This window comes from Vombatus ursinus, unplaced genomic scaffold, assembly GCF_900497805.2.
Source record: "Vombatus ursinus unplaced genomic scaffold, bare-nosed wombat genome assembly UNPS02000749.1, whole genome shotgun sequence".
Lineage (NCBI taxonomy): Eukaryota > Metazoa > Chordata > Mammalia > Diprotodontia > Vombatidae > Vombatus > Vombatus ursinus.
The window spans coordinates 25,856,845-25,883,442 of record NW_020940527.1 but is presented as its reverse complement, the minus strand read 5'-3'; the positions used below and the strand labels follow the sequence as shown (position 1 = coordinate 25,883,442).

The 26,598-nt window shown below is 46.0% G+C and overlaps 1 protein-coding gene across 3 annotated transcripts; it reads right to left on the bottom strand.

The window, feature by feature from the left end:
* Positions 1-79: 79 nt before the first annotated feature.
* MMS19 (MMS19 homolog, cytosolic iron-sulfur assembly component) lies at positions 80-26,305 on the bottom strand. Of its 3 annotated transcripts, none has more exons than XM_027859519.1 (31): positions 25,877-25,983; positions 14,111-14,159; positions 12,526-12,626; positions 11,603-11,688; positions 11,227-11,301; positions 10,525-10,594; positions 9,959-10,087; positions 9,810-9,871; positions 8,921-9,007; positions 8,376-8,450; positions 7,963-8,040; positions 7,081-7,219; positions 6,686-6,840; positions 6,494-6,572; positions 6,122-6,247; positions 5,866-5,947; positions 5,301-5,398; positions 4,975-5,124; positions 4,465-4,617; positions 3,297-3,396; positions 3,027-3,129; positions 2,816-2,884; positions 2,457-2,583; positions 2,235-2,335; positions 2,051-2,107; positions 1,741-1,927; positions 1,470-1,552; positions 1,201-1,365; positions 1,055-1,114; positions 635-735; positions 80-546 (listed from the first exon to the last, which is right to left on the bottom strand). In XM_027859519.1, the coding sequence occupies exons 5-31, from the start codon at positions 11,296-11,298 to the stop codon at positions 519-521; spliced, it is 2,736 nt and encodes a 911-aa protein (XP_027715320.1). In that variant the 5' UTR covers positions 11,299-11,301; positions 11,603-11,688; positions 12,526-12,626; positions 14,111-14,159; positions 25,877-25,983; the 3' UTR covers positions 80-518. The 3 variants fall into 3 exon arrangements, with proteins under 3 accessions (XP_027715320.1, XP_027715330.1, XP_027715340.1); XM_027859529.1 differs by having other exon boundaries at positions 12,566-12,626; positions 25,877-25,965; XM_027859539.1 differs by lacking the exons at positions 80-546; positions 635-735; positions 1,055-1,114; ... (2 more) ...; positions 1,741-1,927; positions 2,051-2,107 and having other exon boundaries at positions 2,238-2,330; positions 25,877-26,305.
* Between the last annotated feature and the right edge of the window lie 293 nt (positions 26,306-26,598).

Below are 26,598 nucleotides of genomic sequence, written 5' to 3'. Positions count from 1 at the left end.
CTATTTTAGAAAGTTCCTCATTTCCCCCTTGTCTCAGAATCACAGTTCCTAAGAAAAGAAAACTAGCTGGACTTGGAACTCCTGGGCTGGTGGGAGGGTGAGTTTTCTGTACCGGCCACATAGCCAAAAGATGTCTTTATTCTCCAGCAGGCGCACATACAACATACAAAGTCTCTGTAGCCCTTAGGGCCAATCACACACTGGTTCCTCAGTAGGGTACCCAGGTATCTCCTTTACCCTTGTACAACTTTGCCCTCTTTACTCTGTAGCCTCTACCCAGCCAGGGTCTCTTCTTGCCAAAACACTCCCATGGCCCCACACGGTCACTTCACAATATTCATTGGCAATGAGGAATACTGTGTTCCTTGTGGAGCCATGCAGCACAAACTGAACCCAGTGGGGAGGGGGCCAGTGGTCTCCCCTCCTTGGACCAGGGTCCATTCGGTAGGAAGACGCCTTGACAAGTCAGTAACTGGATCAGATTGTCTGTCAGTGTTGTCAGGCACAAGGCTGGGCCCTCAGCTGCCTGGGCTTCCCAGGAGGAACCTGTGGGGTATGAGAACAGGGGATGGCGTTGATGCGTTAACCTGGAGCTGTACTTATGCCCCAAGTCTCCCATTCCCCAGACACTCACCATGCTCCCCTGGCAGTCACTGCTTCTCTGCGCACCAGCCTCTTCTTGTCATCCAGTGGCTTAGCCAAGGCCCGGATCACCTGCATTTTGTAGGGCAGCAGCTGTGGAAGGACATTTGCCTGTCACCTAGGGTCTAGCCCTCTCAGGAGCAGATTTGGATAAGGAAGGAATTCTCTATTTTTTCACCTGTTGGGGCTGCAGAACTGGTTTGCTAGGAAGGTGAGAATAAATCCTGCTTTTTTGCGGTTTCTGACTACCCTGAGGGGGCCACAGTGGGAAGCCTGCTCTGATAGGTACTCAGTATTGCCAAGTATAGGGCTCAGGATGCCTGGGGGGGTTCCATTTCCCCAAATCATCACTGACCCAGACCCATGTCCACTGTTTGTCATCCCCTTTGAAATGGTAATTATAGGCCCTTACCACGGGAGTTGGCAGCCTGGTGAGTGCATATATACACTGTAATGCAGCAATCCGAACAGCCTGGAACAAAAACAAGGAGATATGGGGAATGATAGAGCAGCAAGAAGAGGGGTCTCAGCTAGAAAAACTACTGAGATCATACTCACCATGGAAGGGCTGCAGCTGAGGTTTAGGAACTTGGTAATGAGGGTGTCAATGTGAAGGCTCATGACTTGTGGGGCATCTAGCAGAAGAGGCTGAAGGCAGCTGAGGGTGGAGAGCTGTACCACGCTATCTGTGCAGGATAAAGCCTCGAGCAACAGGGAGAGTAACTAAAGGACAACAGCGATAGTCAGGGGGGACCCATGCAGTCACTTACAGCCTACCTCAGCACCCCTTCTCTGCCCTCCATTTTTATTAAGGCCAGAGGACTCACTGTTGGTAACTCTGGCAAAAGCACCGATTTCGGCAGACTGTTGAGTACGTGAGACAAGCCCTTCAGGTAGTTTGGCTTCACGTCTACAAGAAATGGAAGAGTATTTGGGAATTCTTGGGATAGAAGATTATACCCAGACCTAACCCCTAATGTATTCCAAGGGGCACAAACTCAAAAAAAAGGCCCGGGAATTGCCTAGGATTTAAAAAGCAAGGCAGGGCAAAGGTCCAGTTGCAATAGTACCTGGCCACCAAGAGGAAAAAAGACTCACTTTGGTGAGCAGCATGGAAACCCTGGACCAGTGCAGGCATGCTATCTGTGAAGAAGCGCTGGCGGAACATGATGCGTATCTCAGCATGGCCAGCTCGATGCAACACATCTGGGCAATCGGCCATCAGCAGGGAGAAGCCATCAGCTGCTGCAGGGCCCAATTCTGTATCACTCAAAAGGCCCATTAGCTAGAGAGACCAAAGCGTTGGAGTCAAGAGTCATGAAGAAAGGCTGTAAATCTGGGTGCTGGTGAATGTGGCTGTCCAAGCAGAGTACTACTGTCAGACCTTTATCCCCTTGAAAGGTCTTACCCGCTCGGTGAGGCAGGAGCTGAGAGGGTGGTATCTGAGCACTAAAGCCTTTGTCACCTGTGAATAAGAGAAACAGAGTAATTCCCCAAATGAAAACCCATCTACATAGCTATGGCCTTGCAGAGAGCCCCACTTCAGAGTACGTGACAGTGGCTCTCCACTCCAGGCCATTCTCTTCCCTTACCCAAAGGAGCAGTGTGAAGGCCTGAGTGCGATAGGGCCCTGGGTTCAGGCCAGCCTCCACTTTTTCCATAGCCTTCTGTAGAAATTCATCTAGCTGCTGCCCTAGAAAAGAGGGGCGAACGCTGAAGTGTGTGACCATCTAGTTCTTACCCCTTACCCAACACAAGTAGGGGTAAGAAGATTGAATCAATGATCGTATCTGCGTCTCCCTGTCCCCACATACCTGCTGGGTGTTTGTTAAGTAGCCCTGCAAAGCACTTGGCGGCAGCAGTACAGGAGAAGAGCCCATCATGGTGGCAGCTCAGGGTCAGCAGCTCCTGCATTAGCCTGTCCAGCCGAGGGATCTCCACCTGCAGAGAGTCCAGGTCACAGGGCAGACCCAGGAAGCACTTGAATTCCAAGAAACACTTAGCAAGGAATGGCTACGGGAGCCAGGATGAGTAAGAATGACATTTGAAGATGAGGGAAGAGAAGCAGTCTGGACCAGCTTCAACTATAGGAACATTTCAACCCCAAGGTCACTGGGCTCCACCTCCCCAGGTCAGGGCTAAATCCTGTGCCCCCAAGAGCCTATTCACTTACGTTCCTGGGCAGAGAGCAAACAAAGGCCATGAGAAGTGCAACCAGCCGCTTCTGTTCTGAGGAGCTATTCTATAAAGGAAGGAGAAACTCATCCTCACGCTGCAAAGCACCACATATTTCCAATGCTGAATTTCCTTCCCCCGTCCTAGATTAGCTCAGAAAGCATACACCACAGCATGGAGTCCTGTTCTACGTCCTATTAGTGCCTTACCTGAAATGGGAGGAACTTGCTGGGGAAGCTGTTTTCAGACAGCAAGGATACGTCGCCATCCAGGAAAAGGGGCACAATCAGGGCAACACTTCGAGCAGCTAGCCTGGGGACAGAAGGCAGCGCCTAGTTTAACCCAGCCAGGAAATCCTAGAGATGTCCCCTAAAATGCCTCCCCGAGATGACTGGCCTACACAGATTCAAGTCTGGACTGAAGGCCGAGCTAAAAGGCAACATCTTCTCCCAGATGTGACATTCCCTTATCAAACTCACTCAGGACTTAGGTGGGTGCTGGCTGTGCTGATGACAGAGACCATGGCGGCCAAGACCTCCTCCTCCAACAGCAGCTTCCCAAGGTTGGGGAGGCCTTTTTCTGCAACAGTAGCACTGTGTTAGAAATCACCACAGGCCTCAAGGACGCAGATGACATAGGTAACACCTGAAGCAGTAACTTTAGGCTAAGACTCCAGCTACACTTGTGAATTTTCTCCCTTCCACACTCCTACCCAGCACTATAATCCTGGGAGCCAAAAGGAAAAGACTAAATTAAGCCATTATCAGACTTCCTAGATCCATAAAAAGTTGTCCAGTTTCACATGCAGCCCCTGAAGTAAAGATGAAGAAAAAACTGCCATCAGTTGTACTGATGCCACTAGGCCTAGAATGAGATCCTGAGATGATCTGGTCTCACCTCCTTTTACAGACTGGCAAATGAAGCCTATTAAAAGGAAGTAACCGTTGTTAACTGTCACAAGCTACAGGTTCTTGAACTCACTGGAGCAAATTTCAGTAGAAATGAGGTCACTACCTCAGCAAACCACAGAGCAGCATTATCTCTATGGGCTATTGTATGTGTATTCATTTTGTTTAGTATTTCCCAATTACGTATTTTTTTTTCCGCTTTGGTTGGGCAATGAAGGTTGAGTGACTTGCCCTGAGTTACAGAGTCATAAGTGTTATGTGTCTGAGGCCAAATTTGAACTCAGGTCCTCCTGAATCCAGGGCTGGTGCTCTATCTACTGAGCCACCTAGTTGCCCCCCAATTACATTTTAATCTGACTTGGGCCCTCCCTGCCAACAGTCATGTTATAACCTCTCCTCTAAATAAGCAGAAGGAGAGGAAGAAAAACAACACCTGGTAAGTCGGAAAGTTTGAAAGGAAAAATCAGTGTAGTCCAATGGTATTAATCACACTTGCAGCCCACCTCTCTGACCCTAAGAGGCTGGCTGACTCCGTTCAGCTCTGCCCTTTGTTTTCTGGGTGATCTGGGCCACCAGGAAGTTGGACTAGAGGACCCTGAAGATCCCTTCTAACTCAAGGTGATCCACAGCCTCGTGTTGCATTACTGGCTCTCCCCTGAGGGGGGCAGTGTTAGGTCATACTAGGGTCAAAGAAGGAGAAAAGTCCCACAGAGAGCGAGGAAGAAGCAAGCCAGGTTACCTGGCATGGAAGCCTGAACAGCCAGGCCAAGCAGGCAAGGTATGGCCGTTTGGTGGAAGTACCAGCAACTTTCAGGCTCCTGCTGGCACTGCCCAGCTACCAGGTGGAGACTCCGGCAGACAGCAATAACTTCGATAGAGTCTGCATTATTCCCTGGGAAAAAAAGAAGTCACAGTTCATTCTTCGCTGAGACTTTTTTGAAAGTCACCTCCTGTAAGAAGACCCCGAACATTTTCAATTTATGAATTATGAAGTGTAAAATGCTCTTGCTCCTCTAAGAATAATTTAAAGGGTTTCTTTTCTATTCTTTCTCACCCAGCCATTATTATGGACCTAGATAGAACTCACTACAGAGAAATTATACAGCAGACAGAACTTGGCAGAGATGGTGAGGCCCACGTGGCATCTACCTCCCCACCTGTGTCTCACCAGCTCACATCTGAGGACAGTTTCTGCACCTGTTACTTCAGAGTCCCACTCATACCTGCCTCCACTACTCCTGTCAGTTACCTCTGTGCACGCGACGGAGGTGCTGCAACAACACGGGAAGGGTCTCCCTGACAATACTGGGATGTGTAGAGACAGCTGCCAGGGCCTGTAGACAGCGCAAGCGTCTGGCCTGGTATGAAGGTCCCTCCCCACTGGCCAATTCTGTGTCCCCTGGAAACAGCAACACAGGGAACAAGGTTTCATTGCCCACTGGACATCCTTGGGGGCTTGGAGGACAGGACTCTAGACCGTTAGAAGCTTGGCAATCCCCCAGACTCCCCCGTTCTCCTCCTTACATTGTCCTGCCCCCTTCCTGGCCCTGGTACAGGGGCCCATGGACCACATACCTGTACGGAGCTCCGCTGCCAGCCGGGGCACCAGGTGGCTAATGAAGACTGTGGGGTAGAGGGTGGCCAGCGTCCCTGACGCTTCCATTGCTGCCAAACTGCCAGGGGCACAGAAGAACATGAGCTGAAGCTTGACAATAAGGAGCAACCCATCCACTGCCAGGCCAGCAAGAGGGCTCCTCTGTCCCCTCTGAGGACGATCATCTGGCAGGACCTTCAGTGTGAGGCTTCCCTGGCTAAGCCCTAGAAGCTGGGTGATGAAGTAGGGGGCTGGCAGACCTATGGTGCCGCTCAGTCCCTCCCTGGCCCAAGGTACAACCTCCAAACCAAAGCCTGCTGTCAAGTCCAGAGGAGGTAATGTGCCTGGGGACCATATTAAGCTGTCTGTCTGTCAGGACTGGACTATGTGATCTCTGACTTAGAGATCAGAAATTCTGTTCCTACAAGTTGGGAAAGATTTCTGTAGCCAGGGCCAACCTTAGACCTTTGACTTCAGGGAGAAGAACCAAGGCTGCCATCTGAGGGCAGGTGGGAGGGCAGGCTGGCCCTAGCTCCAGCTTCTTACCAACTCTGGGAATCCTCCTTCAGGAAGCTCAGCCTGTAGAGATGATCAGCTGCCAATTCCAGGTCCTCAGTAGATAGCAGCCCTGCAATCAGAAGGGGCCCTCACCTTTTACTCCTTGTAGCACGCCAAAGGAAACTAACACAAACCCGGAGTAACTAGAGCTATGGCCGGCACTGATGGAAGCCTGCTCTTTGCAGGAGCCTCTGGGGGAAGAATGCACACCCTCCCCCCCAGTCCTTCCTCACTCCCTTCAGACCTGGCTGGGCACCCAAGACTGTGAGGGCACGGATGCCAACAAGCTGGAGCTGTGTACTGGGGTCTGTCAGGGCCAAGGAGACCAATGAGCATATGGGAGCCTTGAAGCCACTCAGAGGTATTTCATCTGTGGAGAGACAACCAAAGATATTAGAGTTTGGCCAAAAAAACCAACAATTGAGGCAAAGACCTTGAACCTCCCAATCTGCTGGTTTGATTTTAATTACAGCACATCATTACTATGGGTGTGGGGGCAAATGACTGGGAATCCAGGAAACTCACTGGAATAAAAACATTTTCCCCTTGCCAGGTTAAATGTTTTCCCCCGCAGCTAGCCCCCAGGGCAGTACTATGGGGCAAGGAGTGATCTCACCTTTGTCTTCATTTCCCCACTTTTGCTGTAGCTTTAAGAAACCCAGAAGCATCTCTAGAATTGTCCGCCTCTGGCTGCTCTACAAAGTAATGAAGGAAACTGAAGTCAAAGGTTATTTTTAAGGACCCAAAAAGTCTTTTAAACTAGCTACCCTCCCCTTCCCCCAACTAGGTTCCCATCTCATTCCCCTACCTGGCCATGCCGATTGAACTGTTCCAGAAGCAAGGGTATCACGGTGCTGGTGATGCGGTCACAGGCCCGAGCGGATGCACCTGCAGCTGCCTGCAACAGCTTGGCACTAGGCCACACCAGCTTCATGTCAGGTTCACACAAGTGGTGCCTGCAGTCTGCAGAGGGAGAGTATCGTGAGGGGGCTGGCAGGCTATACACTCCCCCTGCTCCCCCATCCCTTAACCTTAGATGATGACAGCCAGTTCAGTGGCCACGAGCTGACAGTTTTTCCCAAGGCAGTTTCCAGCCATAAGTACAAGAGGGCTACCCATGCAAGGCTACTGGGCCCACTGCCTTGCCTCGGGGAACTTCAGTTCTATCACCCTGGCCGCCCTTCCGACCCCAGGTCCAGTTACCCTCTAGGATACTGCCAAGGAAGGAGTCAAGGAGATCCTCTGCATCAGCCTCCAACACGGATCTAGACAAACACGCAGACAGGGAGTGCAAGGCTGCCAGTCCTTCGGCCTCAACCCGCTCACTAGATGTTTGGAATACCTGTAAGGGAAGGGGTCCCACAGATGGTAAGAGCACCCAGAACCAGAAACATCCCACCCAGCATATTCCCTTCTTGAAGGATTTGGGAACCATGGAAATCTCCTCCAAATGAATTCCATTGTGGTATCTTCACCATCAAACACAGTCTTCATCCACCAGTGGCTGGCATGCACCACTTTCAAGCCAATTCAGCACACATGCCCTAGCATTTAATAAGTGCAAAGGCTCCCCCAATCCTGGTACTGAAGAGGTCAGCTAATCTAACATCTTACAGATGAAGAACTGAGGCCCAGAAGTGAAGTGATTTGCCCATGGTCACACAGTAAGTAGAAGAGCCAAGATTTGAACTCAGGTCCCCTGACTCCAAATTCAGCAATGTTTTCACTGTCCCATCTAATGGCTCCACGGATACCAAAGCCCAATTGGAAAGACTTGGAATTACAGTCGTCTGGGAACCTCTGTGCCAGGGCTTTTCTCTTCCTAACTCTGTTTGCTCTTACTGGTCCCTGGTAAGCCTTAGTCAGGAGCTCACATTAGAGCAGATCCCCCCCCCCAGTGGCTCACTGGATGCCCTTCCACTTGCTATAGGGGCTGGCGTGTTGCCTTGACCCAAAGCAGCAGAAGGGAAAGATTTTCTTCCAACCACCCAGTCCTAGCCCTCACACCTGAGACCCATCATTACTTCTTGTGATTCTGCTTGTTTAGCAGAGGTCTTCCCCTACCCTTCCCTGGGAAACAGTTACCTCTCTACGGATGGAAGCCCACAGGCTAGGCAGGAAGTCCTTCAGCTCCTTCTGCCCATACACAGCACAGCAGGCATTCTGTGGGCAATGGCACAAGAGGTGAGCCAGATGCATCACTCAGTCCTGAGCCCTTAACAAGAAAATCTAGTGCCTCTTCACTTATAAATTAAGAGCCCACCTGCTGAAGGGCCCACATCGCCGTTGCCTTCCCCTTCATCCCTTGTCATGCCCTGCATCAGCCCAGATCTGGGCCTGCCCACCTAAATAAGCAGGGCACAAAAAAGGGCGATCCCTCCTAAAGCCCACAGAAGTATTCCCCTACCTTCTCAGGTACTTATATCTCCACCCTTTTATACCCTCACTCCTGACCTCCAAAGGGCAGCAAGATGTCAGCAGCAGAAGCATTCCCTCACCAGCGTCTGCAAGGAGTCCAGCTTGGCACTGAGCATCTCAGAGTCCACTTTCTCTATCAGCAGTGGCAGTAGGAACTACAGGAGAAAGGTAAGAAGGACTTTAGCACCCTAAGTTTCCTCCAGTGCTCCTGGGTGAACCACAGCACTACAGACATACATCCTACTTTGCCCAAGGCCTCCATTCAAACCACAGGGTCGTGGTCCTCACATCATGGCACTGTTCCCAGGGAACTGGAATAGTTGGATCTTCATCACCTGGGACAGCACTGGGTTACAACACCCCCCAAAAAACTCCCATGTAGGGTTGGTATTTTGAAAATTCCAGAAGAAATATCATTATGACAGGTCTTGAGGGTACTTGTGGAATGTCAGTAACTTCTTCAGAATATGAGGACCTTTCTCTCTCCCAAGCTCTACGGCCTCAGGTCTTAACTCTTCCATATAATGAGAAATCAAACTACATATTAAAAAAATGAGCCAACCAGAGCCAAACATGAGGGTTACTTAGCTAGCTCCCACGAGGTCCTACCTTGGGCTCAACTCACCTCAGCAAATCGAGGTGTGGAAGCCAGAACAGCACGAAGGCTCAGGATGAGATCTTCTCTCTGGATACCATGGGGGTCATTAGGTGGCTAGGGGAGTTAGAAAGGTGATGAGTCTATACAGCTCCTCCTCTCAGTCAAACACGATCCTGAGCCTCACACTGTCCAGCCTGCCTTGGTGAAACCCAGGACTTATCTATCAGCATCTAAGGCACCAGCATGTAGAAGATAGTCTTCTTTTCCTGATTCCTTAAGGATCTTCAGGACTATTAGCTCCCACCACACCCAGACCCAATGGGCCTTTTTCTTTTTTTAAAGAACAAATTTTAAAAATAAGAAATCCAAGGGCTCCGTTGTTGGCAGCATGAAACACTTCTCTCCAGTATGTAGGGTCTGAAAGAGACCAAAGTCCCTCTTGGTGCCTACCTATATCCCAACCATTCCAGACTCACCTCACCCCACCTCCCATGTCCCAACCCCAATAGCACTAAGCACAATGTTAAAAACAGAGTAAATTTTTTTTCAGTTTCCTCTTTTTATTTTTAAATTAAATTTTAATTTATTTTCAAACAAAGATGAGCCTTTTCTTTCTCCCACTTCCCTCCCGTTCCCCACCCTCTCCCCCGTTGAGAAAGCAAGAAAAATAAAACCCTTATTACAAAAATATATAGTCAAGTAAAACAAATTTTCACATTGGCCATGTCTAAAAAACATGTCTCAGTCTGCCCTCTGAGTTTACTACCTTTTTCTCAGGAGTTGGGTGACTTTTACCATCAGTTCTAAGGAATTATGGTTAGTGATTGAACACAGTAAATTTTCAATAAACACTTATTAAATCAAAATTTCATCCACTCTCAAATGTTCTCACAATTCCCTCTAAGAAGATACTCACTGGAGTAAAATCAACGGGAAAGTAACAGGATGTCACCTCAAAGAGTTCCTCTACAAAGGGCCCTAAAGGGATAAACACAGAAGATTAGGCTCGTTTACAATCTTCTTCATCCTTTGGCCTTAACCTGACTTACCAATTTAAGATCTTACCTAAGCTATAGTCCTTTGAGATGAGGTCATAGACAATTCGGAAGGCCACCAGAAGATTTCGGGGATCTTTCTCCCCATCCATTACCTGGATGAAGCCAAAGGTAAAATCGGCTCCCAGGCCCTTCAGCTCTGGGGAGGGAATGAACAAAGGCAACATTGTTCCCTATGAAACACAGGATTGTAGGCTTTCTCCTGTTGTATATTCATTTTTTATCTTTATCTCCCAGAGTTTGTCTTTTACTTTTCTATCTCAAAGTAAAATACCTAGTGCTAAAGAAGTAGGAGTCCAACACAGGTTTGTGTGGGAGTTTTGAAGCCGTAAACACAAATAAACCCTCCTTTTTGCTGGATGCAAAGTGACTCACACAGACCCTCCAAGTCCCCCAAGAGAACCCGGTCTTTCCCATCTTGACTTGATTTTCACATTGCCTATTTGTGCACGTTTTATCCTCCTGCTTAGTATCATGAGAGTGGGTAAGATTAGGGAAGATGTGGCAGTGAGCAAAGGAGAAAGTGAGATGTGACGGCTGCCTCCCTGCCTTCCCAGGCAGTGCTGCCTCTCTCACCTTCTTCTCGGGTACGCATGAAATTGGTAATGATGCTGTAGACTGTGTGGCGATCCATCTGTGTCAGAGACTGGGGGTGGGGAGGTGGGCAAGTGGATGGTGAATAGGAAAGTGAATTAGTGATCAGTCAGCATAGCCCTCTTCCAACCCCAGGGCTTTACTCCAGTGGCCAGGCTAATCCCTTAGCAGTTTCAGTGAGAGGATCTAGCTCTCCCTCCACTCTGCTCCAACCGGCTTTTTAGGCACAAACAGGCAAAGGACAGTACACTAGAGAGAAGCATCTGGGCACATATATGCTTGCACATAAGCACGAAATGCCCATGTACACTGATTCTAGAACTAAAAAGTTAATAAAAATAACAGCTAGCATTTTACAGCATTTTAATGTTTGCAAAACATTTTACATTCTATCAACCTGATCCTCATAACAACCCTGTGAAGTAGATGCTATTATTATTCCTCCCCCCCATTTTAGAGATGAAGAAACTGAGACTGACAAAGGTTAAATGACTTGCCCCAGAGGCCTGGTCTGAACTTAGGTCTTTCTGACTTCAGGCCTCGAGCTCTCTCCTCCCCCTGTGCCACCAGGATGCTAGACCACAATAGGCTGCTGGGATTTTTTGGCCATCTGATCTCCTTAGAGGCCCTTGGGAGGTGATGGGGGAGAGGAAAGAGGTAGACAAGACAATGCTTGTCACTCACCTGTACATGCACTTCCTGGAAGATGGCCTTGAGCACAGAGACAGCCAGGCCTGGAGGGAGGACGTCACACATACTCTATAGGGAAAAGAGGGCACATACTTCCACCTCATATACCCGTCAGGTCTATGAGGTCTCCAGGCTGAGAACCCTGGACAAGACTCCATGAGCAAGAGTGGCACAGCACCCTGTACTGATCTAACATGCAAAGAAAGGTGCGAAAATTAGCTCCACCATCAGCCCTGACCTTGGTTAGTATCTTCAGAGCAGACCCAGCTGCCTTTCAGACTAGCTCTAACTTCCATGACCCTCTCTAGCTCTAAGGTTGTGTCTTGAGAAGCATAAGGGGTGCTGCTCTTTTGGGGGGGGGGGCACTTACCAGTGCTCGAAGACCCTGCAGGACAGATGGGATCACCAGGTGATGGTCCTTGAGCTGATTCTCATAGAACAGGGTCAGGTGCACCACTACACAAAGCAGAGCCAGCATCAGTGGGCACCCACTCAAGGGGCACAGCCAGCTCCCTCACACTCCCATTGGTATGACAGTTACTAAGGTATCGCTGCTATTTTATTCTGCACCAAGAAATGTATCCCCCCTTGAGGCCATCCTTCTGCCCCATTACTGCGACTTCATCAGAGGGACGACCAGAGCTGAATCCCTCATCTCATTTCTCCAACAGTCGTCTCCCATTTGGAGACATAACTCAAAGGGTTCTTTCCTGGAGAGTAAAACTGTGGGGATTATTTTCTTTCTAAGGATCTCAAAGCACTCAGACACTTCATTAATCTACCTTTCTATCCCACTGAGATAATAATGGCAAACTGCTATTCTTCCTGTTCCACAGAGAAAGGACTTGAAACATGGGAGGTGACTGGGGAAAATGGTAATACTTGGAATGAGACTTAGAGATCGTTTTCCTACCCCCCCTCATTCTACAGATGGAGCTCAGAAAGGTTGGGTGATTTGCCCAAGGTCATCCAGGTGGTAAAGGTGGCAAAAATGGGAGCTAGAATCCTGTGACTCTAAATCCAGTGTCCTTTCCAATTCACCAGAGTGCCTTCCTCCACCAAGGCCACACAGAGCTTCCCAAGAACAGCTAAAATTGGATTCCATATGTTTGGATTCTCAATTCAGATGCTCTGCCAAGTGTAGCATGTAGTAAGGAAAGGAGACTAAGAGCTGACAGTCATATCCGTCTGGGATAACTTGGTTCCCCCAGCTCCTATGAGGACGTCTGAAGTGGAGCTGGAGAGCCCTGACTGACCAATCCAGGAAGAAGCCCACATTCACGAGAGCAATACCTTCCTTTTCTAGGAGCAAGGGATGACACTGAAGTAGCACCTGGGACAGAAGCTGGATCCCTCGACCACGAGTCCGGGGCTCTGGATTCTCTAGGCAGGATCTGGATAGAAGAAGGAGGTAGGAAAGGCTCTGCTCAAGCCCTTGAATGGGTGGCACTTCGCTGTAGTACACATTTATTCTTTCGCATGAGACTAGAACCTAGCCACGTGCGAGGGAAGGTGGTATGAGAGGATGCATTTCCGTGGAGCAGAAGCGCTTCAGACACCAGGACAAAATAGGATTTCTACAGGGATCTGGCACCTTTGTAAGAATGGGGCGCTGAGCACAACGTATTTTTCGAGTCACACTTGGTTTGGCACCTAATGTACTAGAAGTATTTTGCAAATTTTAAATCTCTATATAAATATTAAGATGGTATAATAACGATAATGACAATAATAAGTACCATTTTTTCCCCACCGACTTGGCATTTCTCATGGGTTACCTGAGATGTGCAACATAATGTTGTACTTTCATTCTGGGGAACTGATGGGAACCTGACTGGGTGCCAAATTCTGAAACACTACTTGGAGAATGACCCCTTTCTCTAGCAGCTTCTGCCAGGGCACAGAAACAACCCACAGGGTTGGAGAAATGACTGGCAACCGACTTACAGAGCAGAAACTGAGTCAAGGGAGAAAGGTAATAAAAGCAAGACCAATAATCACCAAGGTCTCAGTGAAGAGTAATTATCCTCCAGGCTTGGTTGCCTGATGAAGTGGTCAGAATAAAGACTTTAAGTTAGCATTAGGATTAGAGGATAATAAAATGATCCCCTGACAATTAATTCCATGGGAAACTCACCTGGAAGAAAAAAGCAAACTGGAAGGTATTTATACAAAAGCAACAGCAGAAGTAATGGAGAAGCTGAAGGCTTGTGGGATTCTAACAGTCACTTGGTGGACTTTCCCTCTGCCCCTTGCAATGCATCCATTTTGGTGGCAGTTGTAATAAGCATCTGAACAGAATTGTCAGTAAATATGGTCCATAAAGTCCGACGAACATCACTTGGGGACTTTGTCCCCAGCAAAAGCCTATATGCATGGACTGGTCCTTTTGCTTTGGTTACTTCCCCAACCTTTATCTATAGTTTCAAGCCCAGGAACGGGACAGAAGATGGCCATCGAGGCCTCAGGACAGGAGCCCCACACCTCTGTTCTGTAAACCAGCCCCAGATTGACTGGCACCTCCAGTACCCATGGGGTGAGGCCACCTATGTCCCCCACAGCACTACTGCTCTTGCACCCTCTTGAAGGGTGTGGACTGGATCCCTTGGCCCATAAGCTTACACGTCCCTAGGCTGACAGAACATAGCCTGTATTTTCTCCTTGTGGACATAAGGCCTACATAAGAGTCAGTTCTATACACTGGGTTGGTTTGAAAGAGAGGTGGTAGAAGGGGCTGAATGAGAGCAAGTAAGGGACTAATATATTCCAGAACAGATGGGAAAAAACCCTCCATTTCCAAAGCAAGAAAGCATAGCTTTAAAGCAAGAAATCTAGGAAAATAGGTTGGTAAGGAGATGAGCAGAACAAGGTCTCTTACCCAAGGGCTTCCACCACTTGTAATACAGTATAGCGACCAGATTTCACATCTAGAGGGGGAAAAAAAGAGAAATGTGAAGGAAAAAAAATCTTATTACTGAGCTCAACAGGTTCTACCCAAAAGTACATCTATCAGTCAATAAGCATTTATTAAGCACCTACTATGTGCCAGGTACTGTGCTAGGCACTGTGGATACAAATACAAAAAAACTGAATAACTTCAACTCTCAAGGAGCTTATGGGAGACAGTGTGTACATATCTTGATATAAAGAGAATCAATACAAAATAAATAGAAAGTAGTTTAGGGAGGGAAGGCATTAGGGAAGGAGCTGGAGGTGCCAGGAAAGCTTTCATGCAGAAGGCGGTGTTTGAGTGGACTTTTTTAGTATAAACTTTAAATTTTTGTTATTTAGTTCTTGCTAGACACCAGAATATATGAACATTTCTCTATGTATAGAACAGAAAGAACAGAAAAAGGGGGTACACGAAATACTACATTCATTCTCCATTATCTACAATAAGGAGTACCTGGAAATCGGCATCGCCTGTTTTCTGACGAAGAACCTGAACGCTGCCATCGTAACAGAGGAACGAATGAAGGATTTGTTCTCTCTGCCTGATGCTTTTTTTCCTTTCTTTATTATATGGAGAATTTGAAGGGAGAAGCGCCTTCTAAGTATGAGCCCTGGCCAGCGTAAAGGCCAGGGAAGTGCGTGTAAGCAGTGTGAGGAAGTGGCCTGCGGGCTTGACAACAGCATGCTTAGAGCTCTGAAGGCCAAAGAAGCTTTTCTTTTATCCCACAGGTAGGGAGACAGGGAGACAGGGAGACAGGAAGGGGTTAGCCATGTAAGTCAAGAGAGAGGGCCATATTTGAAAGATGCTGCAGAGGAAGAAATGGAAAGATGGAGCATTTCATGGATACGTGGAGTGAACAAGGGTGAGGAGATGAGGATAGTGCTGAGGCTGGGAGACTGGAAGGATGGTGGTGTCCTCAAAAGATATGGAGGAAGTTCCAAAGAGGGGTGGATTTTGGAGAAAATGGGATCAGTTTTGTTTTGGACATGTTGAATTTGAGATGTCTATGGGACATGCAGCTTGAAATGTCTAATCAGCAGTCAGGGATCCGGGACTGGAGCTCAAGACAGACTGAAGCTAGATACACAGATCTAGGAGTCATGTGCATAAGGATGATGATAATTAAGTCAATGGGAGCCAAAGAGGTTACCAAGGGAATGGAGAGAGAGAAGAGGGCCCACCTACACTGAATCAGAAAAAGAGACTGAGATGGAAGATCATGCTCAGTGCTAAAGGAGACTACAAAGACAATTAGGAAGAAGAAGTACATTGAGTTACTCTGACCTTGTGACCATTACACATAAAACAGATAGAACCCGTCCTTCAAAGTATGCCCACCATTTTCTGTAACACCTAAATTGGTATAAAGTAGTTACGTGATTGCCTAGAGTCTCTTCTCCCCAAGAAACATTATTTTTTTTCCTGGTTAATAATTTTATTAATAAGGCCAGTAGGTTATTAATAAAAGGATGGTCATTTGGCCATCTCTCTTAGACCTAAGACAATCATGACAGTGGGGCTCACAGTTTATGTATCCTTTGAAGCAGTAGGTTTCAGCAGGAACAGCAGTAGTCAATGGGGCTGTGACCCTAGGACAGAGAAATCATCTCTACTCAGACCACCCCCCTAGACAAAAGGATATGTCTTCACCCAAGCTAGAACAGAACACAATGGGCCTTCCCAGCCTAGATTAAATTCCTCACAAGATTGGGTGGGGTCTCACCAAGATGGAGGAGAGTCAACACAATCTCATTATCAGTAATGACAATGATTTCCCTTCAAGAAACGGGAACTTTTAAAAATGAGGAATTTAGAAAATGGGGAGAGCAAAGAGATCACACAAATAGGAAAAGGACCCACATGTACAAAAATATTCATAGCAGCTCTTTTTGTGGTGGCAAAGAATTGGAAATTGAGAGGATGCCCATCAATTGGGTAATGGCTGAGCAAGTTGTGGTATATGAATGTGATGGAATACTACTGTGCTATAAGAAATGATGAACAGGCTGACTTCAGAAAAACCTGGAAAGACTTGTATGATCTGATGCTGAGTGAAGTGAGCAGAACTAAGAGAAAGTTGTACACAATAACAGCCACATTGTGCAATGACTAATACTGATGAACTTAACCCTTCCCGGCAATACAAGGATCTAAGATATCTCCAGAGGCCAAAGAAAGAAATATGGAAGCTGAATTGCTGTTTTTTTTCTTCTGGTGAGCTTTGTTTCCTCTTTCTGATGGTTCCTCCTATTGGTTTTAATTTTGACTTACAACATCACTAATGTGAAAATATGTTTAATATGAATGTAAATGTATAACCTATATCAGATTGTGCACTGTCTTGGGGAGGGTGTTGAGGACGACGGGGAAGAAAAATGTTAAACTCAAAAGCATATGGAAGTGATTATTGATAAATCAAAATAAATTAATTAAAAAAAAAAGAAAAACATATGCCAACAATAAATTTCATATTTTAGCAGTCTGGAAAAAACAAAAAAAGAAAAAGGGGAGAGCCTCTGAATCTCCCCAAGATACTGGTTATTAGTAATCATTTCTCACATTCCCCCATTTGATTCTTGAAAGGCATGGCCTCCTCAATAAATCACTAACTGATATGACAAACACTTCATCAAGGGTTTCTAACTATGGGAGTTACTGGGGAAGACAATGTAAGAAGAAAAAGGGAAAGACTGACAAAATCAAAGGAGGCAATCCCCTTTGATACCATTTTGACAAAAACCAAAGAGGGCAATCTCATTTGATAAGTAGACCTTACAGATAAAAGGCACAAAGGGGAAAAAAAGTAAATAGCAAAATAAAATCCATAGATGTATCTCCCTCAGTTCCTCTGGAAACATCTGATTCAGTCCTGTGGTTTGGGTGTGGTCTCAGAACAGCTCTACTCCACTCAAGTCACTAGTAGAAATTCTCTTCTCTGCTAAAAATTTCCTACAAATTCGATCTTAACACAATTTTAAATTTATGTTGCCAATAACCAGGTCAGATAACGAAAGCTAGTTCAAACCTTATGCCTATTCCTAGAAAATAAAATTTGGAACCTTTCAGACCAGGGAATTTAAATTTTAAGTTGGGCCAACTGTCATGTTGATATATAAAGGAAACTCAGGTACAAACAGAAAATTAGACCCTGGGGCAGTTAGGTGGTACAGTGGATAAGAGCACTGGCCCTGGAGTCAGGAGGACCAGAGTTCAAATCCAGCCTCAGATAAGCAACACTCACTAGCTGCGTGACTGGGCAAGTCACTAAACCCCAACTGCCACCAAAAGAAAAAAGAAAATTAGAATCCATTTTTTTAAACTTGGCATTATTCATTCCCCCCTTAGGAAGATGAGATTCCACTAAGGAATTAATAACTGAATACTTTTTATAAAAAGATGGGACTCTAATACAAAAACGAATTCATTTAAAGGTTGACAGATTAACTTCAACTTAACAAAAGGTTCTGGGGATGGGATACATGAACACATCGAGTAATCAATGTACATGTATCAATAAGTTATTTATAATAAAAAGTTTCAACTTCTAGCCACGTTCAAATGAATAACTCCTAATAAAACAGGATCTTTTTAAAAGGCATTTATAAGATAGACCACAAGCCACTCTTCTTCTAAGATAAACTAATTGTACTGATATTCCTTTTTCCCAAGAGACTTCTCAAGAAGGCAGCTTCATTTAGGAGTTCAGCAGTGATCTAAAGAACTCACATTGTAAAGGGAAAACAAATAGAGTGAGAAGGTAAAAAGTAAGATTTCCACAAGAGTATGTATATGTATCTAGTAGAGGTAGAGAACCTGCAGCCTCGAGGCCACATGTGGCCCTCTAGGTCCTCAAGTGCTCTCGCCGTAGAATGGGGTAAGGTTCAATGTGGCAGAGGAAAAAGAGATTCCCTAGTTGGGATTCGAAGCTTGTGACTAGCACCAATTCAGCCATCAGGCACTCACACGCCTTGTGCCAGGATGTGGACGAGCCAGCTGCTGCCCCTGCTAACCAAAGGGAAAAAATGGAGCATGATGAAAAGTGGGGGAAGGGTAAGCTGACAGAAGGAAGCATTAGGATAGCTAACAGCATGAACAAACTAATGAAGTCATAAGCAAAGCCTATTCTCATCTCCTCAAGTACAAGTGGGGAGAAATGTTGATTTCTGGATTTTACATCGTAAAAGAAATGGGCTTGGGAAGCAAACTGGAGCTAGGTGGGAATCCAAAGGAGCTAGTTTTGTTCTAGTCTTTATCCAGCACAAGAAAGAGCCCAGCAAACTGTTAAGGCACAAATCCAAGATCTGATTCTAATACCTGCCTGAGAGGAACTTCCTGTTAACAACCAGAAAGTTTGGGGACCAACACCTATTGGTGGAGATGGACATCCCTTATCTGATTCATCCTAAGCCCTGCCACCTTCCTGTGGACACAGGATCTCCTGAGAGAAACTTAGTGGTACAGTGGTAAGAATCCTGGACCTGAAGTCATGGAAGACATGGCTTCACTTACTGCCTCTGACTACTAGTCACCTCAAATCTCTCTGCTTCAGTTTCCTGCTAAATGAATGAACAAATGAATGTAAAACTGTGCAAATTTTGATCCAGCAATACTACTACTAGGTCTATACCCCAAAGAGATAAAAAAAAAAAAGGGAAAAGGCCCTACTTGTACAAAAGAATTTACAGCAGCTCTTCTTGTGGTGACAAAGAATTGGAAATTGAGGAGAAGCCCATCAACTGAAGAATAGCTGAACAAGTTGTGGCATATGATTTTGATGAAATTCTATTGTGCTATCAGAAATGGTGAGCAGGATAATTTCAGAAAAACCTGGAATGACGTACATGAACTGATATAAAATGAAATAAGCAGAACTAGGAGAACAGCAACATTGTATACAGTGATCAACTGTGAATGACTTAGCTTTTCTCAGCAATATAATTCCAAAGGCCTCATGATAAAAAATGCTATCCACATCCAGAGTCTGGATGAGACAAGTCTGAATGCAGATCAAAACATATTATTTTTCACTTCATTTTTTTGTGGGGTTTTCTTTTGGTCTGTGTTTTCTTTTACAACATGACTAATATGGAAATGTTTTACATGGTTGCACGTGTATAACCTACATCAGATTGCTTACTGTCTCAAGGTAGGGGGAGGGGAGGGGGAGAATTTGGAATTCAACATTTCAAAAAAGAATGTTAAAAAAAATTTTTTTGCATGTAATTGCAAAAAAATACTTTTAAAAAGAGTAAATACTGATAGCACTTGCCTGAAAGGGTTACTGTGAAGATCAAATGACATAATGGGTGTAAAGTGCTTTGTAAACATTAAAGAGCTACATAAATGTCCGTTACCATTTTTATTATCTTTTGGAGAAACCTCATGCAATTCCAAAAACCAAAGGGAAAGAGACGCTTAATGGGACTCAGGTGCCTCAACAATTTTGTGAATAAAAAATGTTTTTCCAGTTTTCAACATGTCATTACCATTGAATATGGCCTATTTGTATTCAGAAATATAGCTGTGTGGTCTTTCTGAATCCCAGTGTATAACTCCCATTACTAAGGCCTACCTGATTCATATACACACCCCTAAAAGAACGTAAGCTCAATGAGTGCAAGTCTTATTCTTTTTTGTGTGTTTCTATGTCCCAGGCCTCAGCACAGTACCAGATGTATAATAAATGCTTGTTAACCGACTGGTCAACCAGCCATGATAGTCTCAAATAGAATTAAAGCAGTATTTCAAACAAATGAGGAAAAAGTTGCAAAAACTCAGAAGAAAAGGAAGAAATTGGGGAAAAGTTAGTGTATGTAAGAAGAATGAAAGCAGCATTTAAGTAGTTAACAAAATATTTTGAAATATACTAAGTATTTTAAAATCCTAATATTCCAAGGGAAAACATGATTACACTTCCAACAACTTAGTCCAATTATACGGATTCACAAAGAAAGAAATAGGTAAAAACTGCCTGAGAGACAAGAAAGTCAAGAATCCTGGGTTTAAGACAACCTTGACACTGAACTCATGGCTGGACTAGTCGCTATCTGTCTCAAGGCTTTGGCTCTCCCCATCTATACATAAACTTAGCAATAACACCCTCTTCTATAAACACCAAAAAGTTTTTGTTAATGAAACATTTGGGCTCTTAAACCAAAAGATACTAGTGGATGACAAAGTCTACTATGTGTAGACAGAGGCACACTGGCCTTTCAAGTTCAGTAGACGATGGCTGGCATACAGATGGCTCTTGAAGTTAGGAAGGAAGCTATGAATTAATACCTTCTCGGATGCATGACACATGTAGAACTGTCCCTTTAAATACAGGTCACTCCTGCCTACCAGCATCTAAATTAACCCCACTTCTCTGTAGCAGGGCACAGAGATTCAAAGTGGGGCACTGAGATGGTGGGTCAAAGGAGTGTTTATGTGAGCACAGACATAGAATGCACAATCAGACTTCTGTCTGAACTGAGCTGCAACCTCTCTAGAATTCACAGAATAGCAGGAAACTCTGGCTTGGTCCCGCCTATGCTCTGACTGCCTTTCCTGCTTAGGATGCTACAAGCATCTCTGAGACTTAGGGCAAAACTAGTTGCTTCATTAATTGCTGGCTAATTCACTCTTTTCTTTTTTCTTTCTGTTTCAGGAATAGTATGTCCCCTCAGAGAAATCTCAAGAAGGGGATGAATACAGTGCTAATAGTTTTCTTATTGAAGACTAAAATGGCAGCAAAAGTTATCAGGGGGAAAAAAAGGTCATTTATTATCCTCAAACTGAACATGCCCCAAACCAAGCTCTTTATTTCCAACCTCCAGACGAGTTCCATTTTCCAACTTCCTTACTTCCTACAACTCTCCTTATGTTCCAGGCTAAAACCTTTCAGTCATGTGATTCCTGCCTCTCTTGTCAGCTGGTAAACAAGCATTTAATTAAAATTCTTTCTTTGTTCCAGGTACTATGCTAAGTGCCTGGGATCCCCCACCCCACCCCAAAAGGCCAAAATAGTTTCTGCCCTCAAAGAGTTTACTTTCTGATGGGGGGGAGAACATGTAATTAACTAGGTACTTAGAAGATACATTCAGAGTAGATAGAAGGTAGTCTCAGTGAGAAAGGCACTAGCAGCTGAGGAAACCAGAAAAGACCTGCAGAACATGGGAATTGAGCCGAGCTTCTGAAGGAAACCAGGAATGCTCAGAGATGGAGGGGATGAAGCATTTCACACATGGAGACGGCCAGTGCAAACACAAGAAGACAGAGATGGTGTGTCATATTTGAAGAGCAGCGAAAGAGCCAGGTGGATTGGACTGTACAATATGTGTAAGTAAATCAAGCATAACAAGTCAGGAAAAGGCAGAAATATACCATGTTATGAAGAGCATTAAATACTAAACAGAGGAGTTTATATTTGATCTTGGTGTTGAGAGAGCCCTGAAGATGAAGCAGGGGGATGACAGGTCAGACTGCTTCATGAATATCACTTGGCATCTAAGGGAAGCATGGACTGGAGTGAAGAGAGACTGGCCATCAGGAGAACAGTTAGAAGGCTATTTTAGTCAGCTGTGGTGGTTCAGACTTGTAATCTCCCTGCTGTGGGAAGGCCAAGGCCGGTAGATGGCTCAGGAGCTCAGAGCTTCAGTGGTTGAGTGCCTGTACCAATACAGTGAGGGGGAGGGAGAGGGGATGGAAAAGACAGATGACGACCAACCTGGCTGTTTTTTGGTAGATGAACCAACCCACAACAGAAATGGAGCAGGTCAAAGCTTCTATTAATGATTAGTGGTGGGACCCGTGGGAGGGAGGGAGAGAGAGAGGAACGGAGAGCTATTGCAATAGTCCAGGTGTGAGGTGATGGGAGCCTGAATGAAGTAGGGTAGTGGCTGTGTGAGTGGAGAGAAGGGGATTTAAATGAGGAATGTTGTGAAGATAAAAATGGCAACATTTTGGGAGCTGAAAGGATATGTGGGGTGAGAGTAAGGAGCTGAGGATGACATGAAGGTTGTGAATCTGGGTGACTGAGTAGTTTTGTAGGTTTGTTGATTCTTCCTTGGAAAATCCCTCCTTTCTTTGTACACCTATGTGAAAGGCTTTCTGCTACCCTCTGTGTGGATACAAAGACTTATAAAACCTGATTGATGCCTGCCTTCCAGGAGCTTCTGAGTGAATATAAAGAGATAAGGCACACCAATAAATTGAAAACTAGGTGATGAATAAATACCATGAGTGATCCAGAACAAAAATGTTATCAGACATCAGAGAAGGGAGAAAACCATTATGGCTAAGATAACTGAGGAAGGGGAAATTGAAGGGCAAATACTTCAGTGACTTGGTTCTTGAAGAATGCGGTAAGATTTTCTAAGGCAGAGAGGGTGGAAGAAATAACAGGAAACAAGGCACAGAAACCAAAAAGCACAACAAATGCTTGGGGAATGGTTAGTAGACAAGTTTGGATGGAACAAAGAGTTCACTTGGGGGAGGAGTAAGAAGAAATGGGACCAGACTATGGAGGGCCCTGGAATGCCATGCTATCCCAACCAAATGAGTGGATTATCTGTTACCCATCCCTTACATGTCATCTCTTGCTTGTGTGTGTTTGCAAGGTGGACCCCCAAGTCTGGAATATCCTCCTTTCTCACCTCAGCCTCTTAAAATTCCTACCTTTCTACAAAGCACAGCTCACATCCCATAGACCATAGGAGACCTCGCCTGATCCCTCCCCTTCAGCTGTTATGCTGGTAATGTTTTTCTTGAAATATTTTTGCATGTACTTATTCTCTGGGTGATCTATCCCTTTCCCGCAAGTAGAACGTAAGCTGCTTGAAAGCAGTAGCTACTTTGTTTTTGTTTCTGCATCACCAGCACTTAAATATTTGTTGTATTAAGTTTATTCTACATGCAATGGGGGAACCACTGAAGGTTCAAACAAAAGATGACGAAAGATTTTTAAAAAGATTAATTTGGAGGTGGAGAAAAAGATAATGAAAAGGCTGTGGGTTATTTAAAAACACCAAAAAGCCCCATAAACCACAATACAACCAACGTACTGGGGATATAAAGAAAAGTTCCCGCCCTTAAGGAGCTTATGTTCTCATGGTCTTATCAAAAAATCAGGATTTGAATTCCAAGTTGTGAACTTTCCTCCCTCCCTCTGAGATGTTCTCCAATTTATACTGCGTATATTTTGCTTGTATTCAGTTATTTACATGTTGTATCCCCACTAGACTGTGAGCTCCTAAATAGCAGGGACTGTTACTTGCCTTTTGCATCCCCAGTTTAATAAACCCTCACCAGGAGAATAAAAGTCAGCAGATCTGCTTATTGGTAGCTTTTTATGTATATTCCTAAAGTCTAAACATATTTAAGGCCTTCCTCTCACAATCCTACCCCGATTTAACAGAATTTCATCTTAAACTACTCACCCCCTCCAAAATCAACCCTAGATTTGGGTCAGGCTAATGTTCTCACTCTATACCTCTAAGCTTTTGTTCATTCACCTAACTTGAAAATATCCTCAGCTCCAAGATGAAGTCTCCCAAACAAGGAGGTAAGCTCCCTCTGGGACAAGGACAGTCATAACTTTTGTATTTGTACCCCAGCATTTAGCAGAGTGTTAGTAAGCACTTAGCAGAGTGCTGGTAAGCACTTATCTAAAGCTTTTTCATTCATTCATCTTGACTACTCAAATCCCATTCACCTTACAAGGATGGGCTCAAGACAGACTGACACAATCACATGCAGGTGTTAAACTGGAAAAGTCTTTAAGCCCAAATTGATTTTGCCCCTTTTCTAGTTTTGGAGTACCTTATTGTTATAACTTCACAATTTATCTAATTATTAAGTCCAGTAGTTTCTGTTGTGTCTGTGTCCCACTCTTCATGATGCCATTTTGGGTTTTCTTGGCAAAGATACTGGTGTAGTTTGCCATTTACTTTTCCAGTTTATTTTACAGATGAAGTAACTGGGGCAAACAGGTTTAAGTGACATGCCCAAGGTCACAAAGCTAGTTTAGTGTCTAAGGTCAGATTTGAACTCAGGGAGAGGTGTCTTCCTGACTTCAGGCCCAAGAGTACATCCACTGTGCCACCTAGCGGCCCTGATAATTATTATATTGGTGTATTAGTCTCTAATTGGCTTATTTATAATGTCCCCAAAAAGATTAAGCTCATGGACAGTGACTTCATCTCATAACTTGTAAGGAATCTGGAGGAAACAGTAGACATCTACAGATTATAATAAAAGCTTACATTTATATAGCACTCTCAAGTTTCCAAAGCATGTTGCTCACTAGAACATTGTGAGGTATCATCCCCATTTTACATATATGGGAACTGAAACTCAGAGGGGTTAAATGAGCAGTACAAGGTCATAGAGAAGTGACGGAGTTGGATACTAAAGCCCAGAACCAGACAATAAATGCAGAGCATTTTCTACAAACCCAGCCTGCCTACAACATGGTTGCAAAGGCACTATCAAAGACAAGGGCAACCCAGGATTAATTTAACAAAGGGAACTTTGTTTAGGACAAAGAAAAGAGTGTAAATATATGGTCCCACAATTTATAATAATGGGGCTAGTTTGACAGGGTTTAGCTGAATAGGGTTTTAGTAATTTAAAGGGTTTTACTAAAATGTGAAAACTAGGCACTATTATTCAAGCCATAAATTTACCTTTATCAATTTCATTTTATGATCTAATCCCTATTCAAACTTCTTCTCAAACACCTTTTTAGCATTCACAAATTTGAGGGGTCAGAAATAAGCAAATAGCACACCCTCTCTTTTAAGGCCTCCCCCTCAGAAGAGTAAAGGTTAAGCTCTGGATCACAGCTAAGGAGTGATTTGCAGTCTCAGCTAACTATCAACCACGAGCATTCCTTAAACTTCGACTACGTGCCAGCACTGTGCAAACACTGGGGATCTTTTATTTTAAATCCCAAAATGACAACTGTCCCTTTAACCAAGGGGCTTACCTTTACTAGAATGATATTCGGAAAAGTAGGCTGTTTAGTTTGTCAGACACTTGGCGTCTCATCACACACAGACTGGTGAAATTTTCAAACTCAAAACCTTTAAGGGACAAACTCTTCCACTCCAGAAGCTCGTCTACTACGTTATTTAGCACGGGATCAGAGGGCCTTACAACCCTGCCTAATTCTCTAGGAAGATTTCTATCTAAAGGAACCATGTGCCAGTCTCCCATCCAAGTATCAGAACGCAAACGTGAGTGGACAAAGCAAGACAAAGTTTAGGGAGGGCTGAAAGCTCCGTTAGGGCCAGACCCAGGAAAGAAAGGACAACACGGCGGGCTGGCCCATGGGAGGCGCGCCAGCAGGGCTCGTGGGCGGCGCTCTGGCTGGGGAGGCCCCCCCCGGGGACCCCCAGAACTAGTGTCGCCTCCCTTCTCTTTCTCTCCATCCCTCCCCTAACGCCGGAGACTGCTCCCGGAGCCCACGTGGCTCCCTTCTCCAGCTCGCCCACGCCACGCCACACGCCGGCTCTCCCGAGCGCAGACCTCCTCCTTCTCCTCTTCCTCCTCCCCGGCCCTGCTGTCTCGGCCCCGTTTTCTCTCTGGCCGGCTCGGCCCTCGTCGGCTTCCGTCCCCAGGCCCACCCCCAACGGTCGCCTCCATCCCTCCTTGCAGGCGCCAGAGGCGGCGGCTGCTCCCTCCCCGCAACTTGCAGTGCGGATGTACCTGCCGCCACCTCGGCCGCCGGGCCGTCCTGCTGCCCGACCACATAGTCCTGGACGAGGCCACCCAGGGCGCCCGCCGAAGTCAGCGCCTCCTCAGCGGCCGCGGCCATGATCGGAAATTGGGAGGGGGAGGAGGGGTAAGAGACGGGAGGAGGCAGCCCTACGGCAACGCCGGGGCAGCCTCGCGCATGCGCCCTCCGACCAATCACGTGGCGAGGAACCGGGAGAGAGAGGGTTGCCCAGATCACGTGTTTGCCCCCTTCCCGGCCGGACTGTCCCAAGGAGAGAACCGCCCTGTATTAGAAGGGAAGGGTCAGCAGCCCGGGCATTCAGTTGGTTCGTAGGGTGGGCAGGACGGCACACCGCCCTCGACCACTAACGGAGCAGACTTTTGGGGACACCGGGCGGCGGAGCGGGTACCTGGCTGGGTGGGGCCCGGGTGGGACGCCCCCTCGGGGGAACCCAATGAGAGAGCCGGGCCCGGGCCGGGGGGCGGTGCCGACGGTCACATGCTCACCTGGGTCGGGGGCGGGGCCAGAGCCAGGCCGGGGCGGGGCTTGGCAGGTGAGTGACAGTGTCCGGGGCTGGACTCCGATGGGAGCCCGGAGCTAGGTCGGAGTTGCCTCGGCCGCGGTGTCCGCCCATCTTCTCTCTCCCAGTCCTCTCCTCTCGGTCGATCCCGGCCGCAGCTCCCCCCTGGCCCGACCACCTGGGGCGGGCTCT

Coding starts and splice junctions, on each gene's coding strand:
- MMS19 (XM_027859519.1), bottom strand. CDS start 11,298: ATGTGTGACGTCCTCCCTCCAGGCCTGGCTGTCTCTGTGCTCAAGGCC. Junction 8,451..8,920: donor CCACACCTCGATTTGCTGAG/GTGAGTTGAGCC, acceptor TTTCTCCTGTAG/TTCCTACTGCCACTGCTGAT. Junction 1,115..1,200: donor TCAGCTGCAGCCCTTCCATG/GTGAGTATGATC, acceptor TTTTTGTTCCAG/GCTGTTCGGATTGCTGCATT.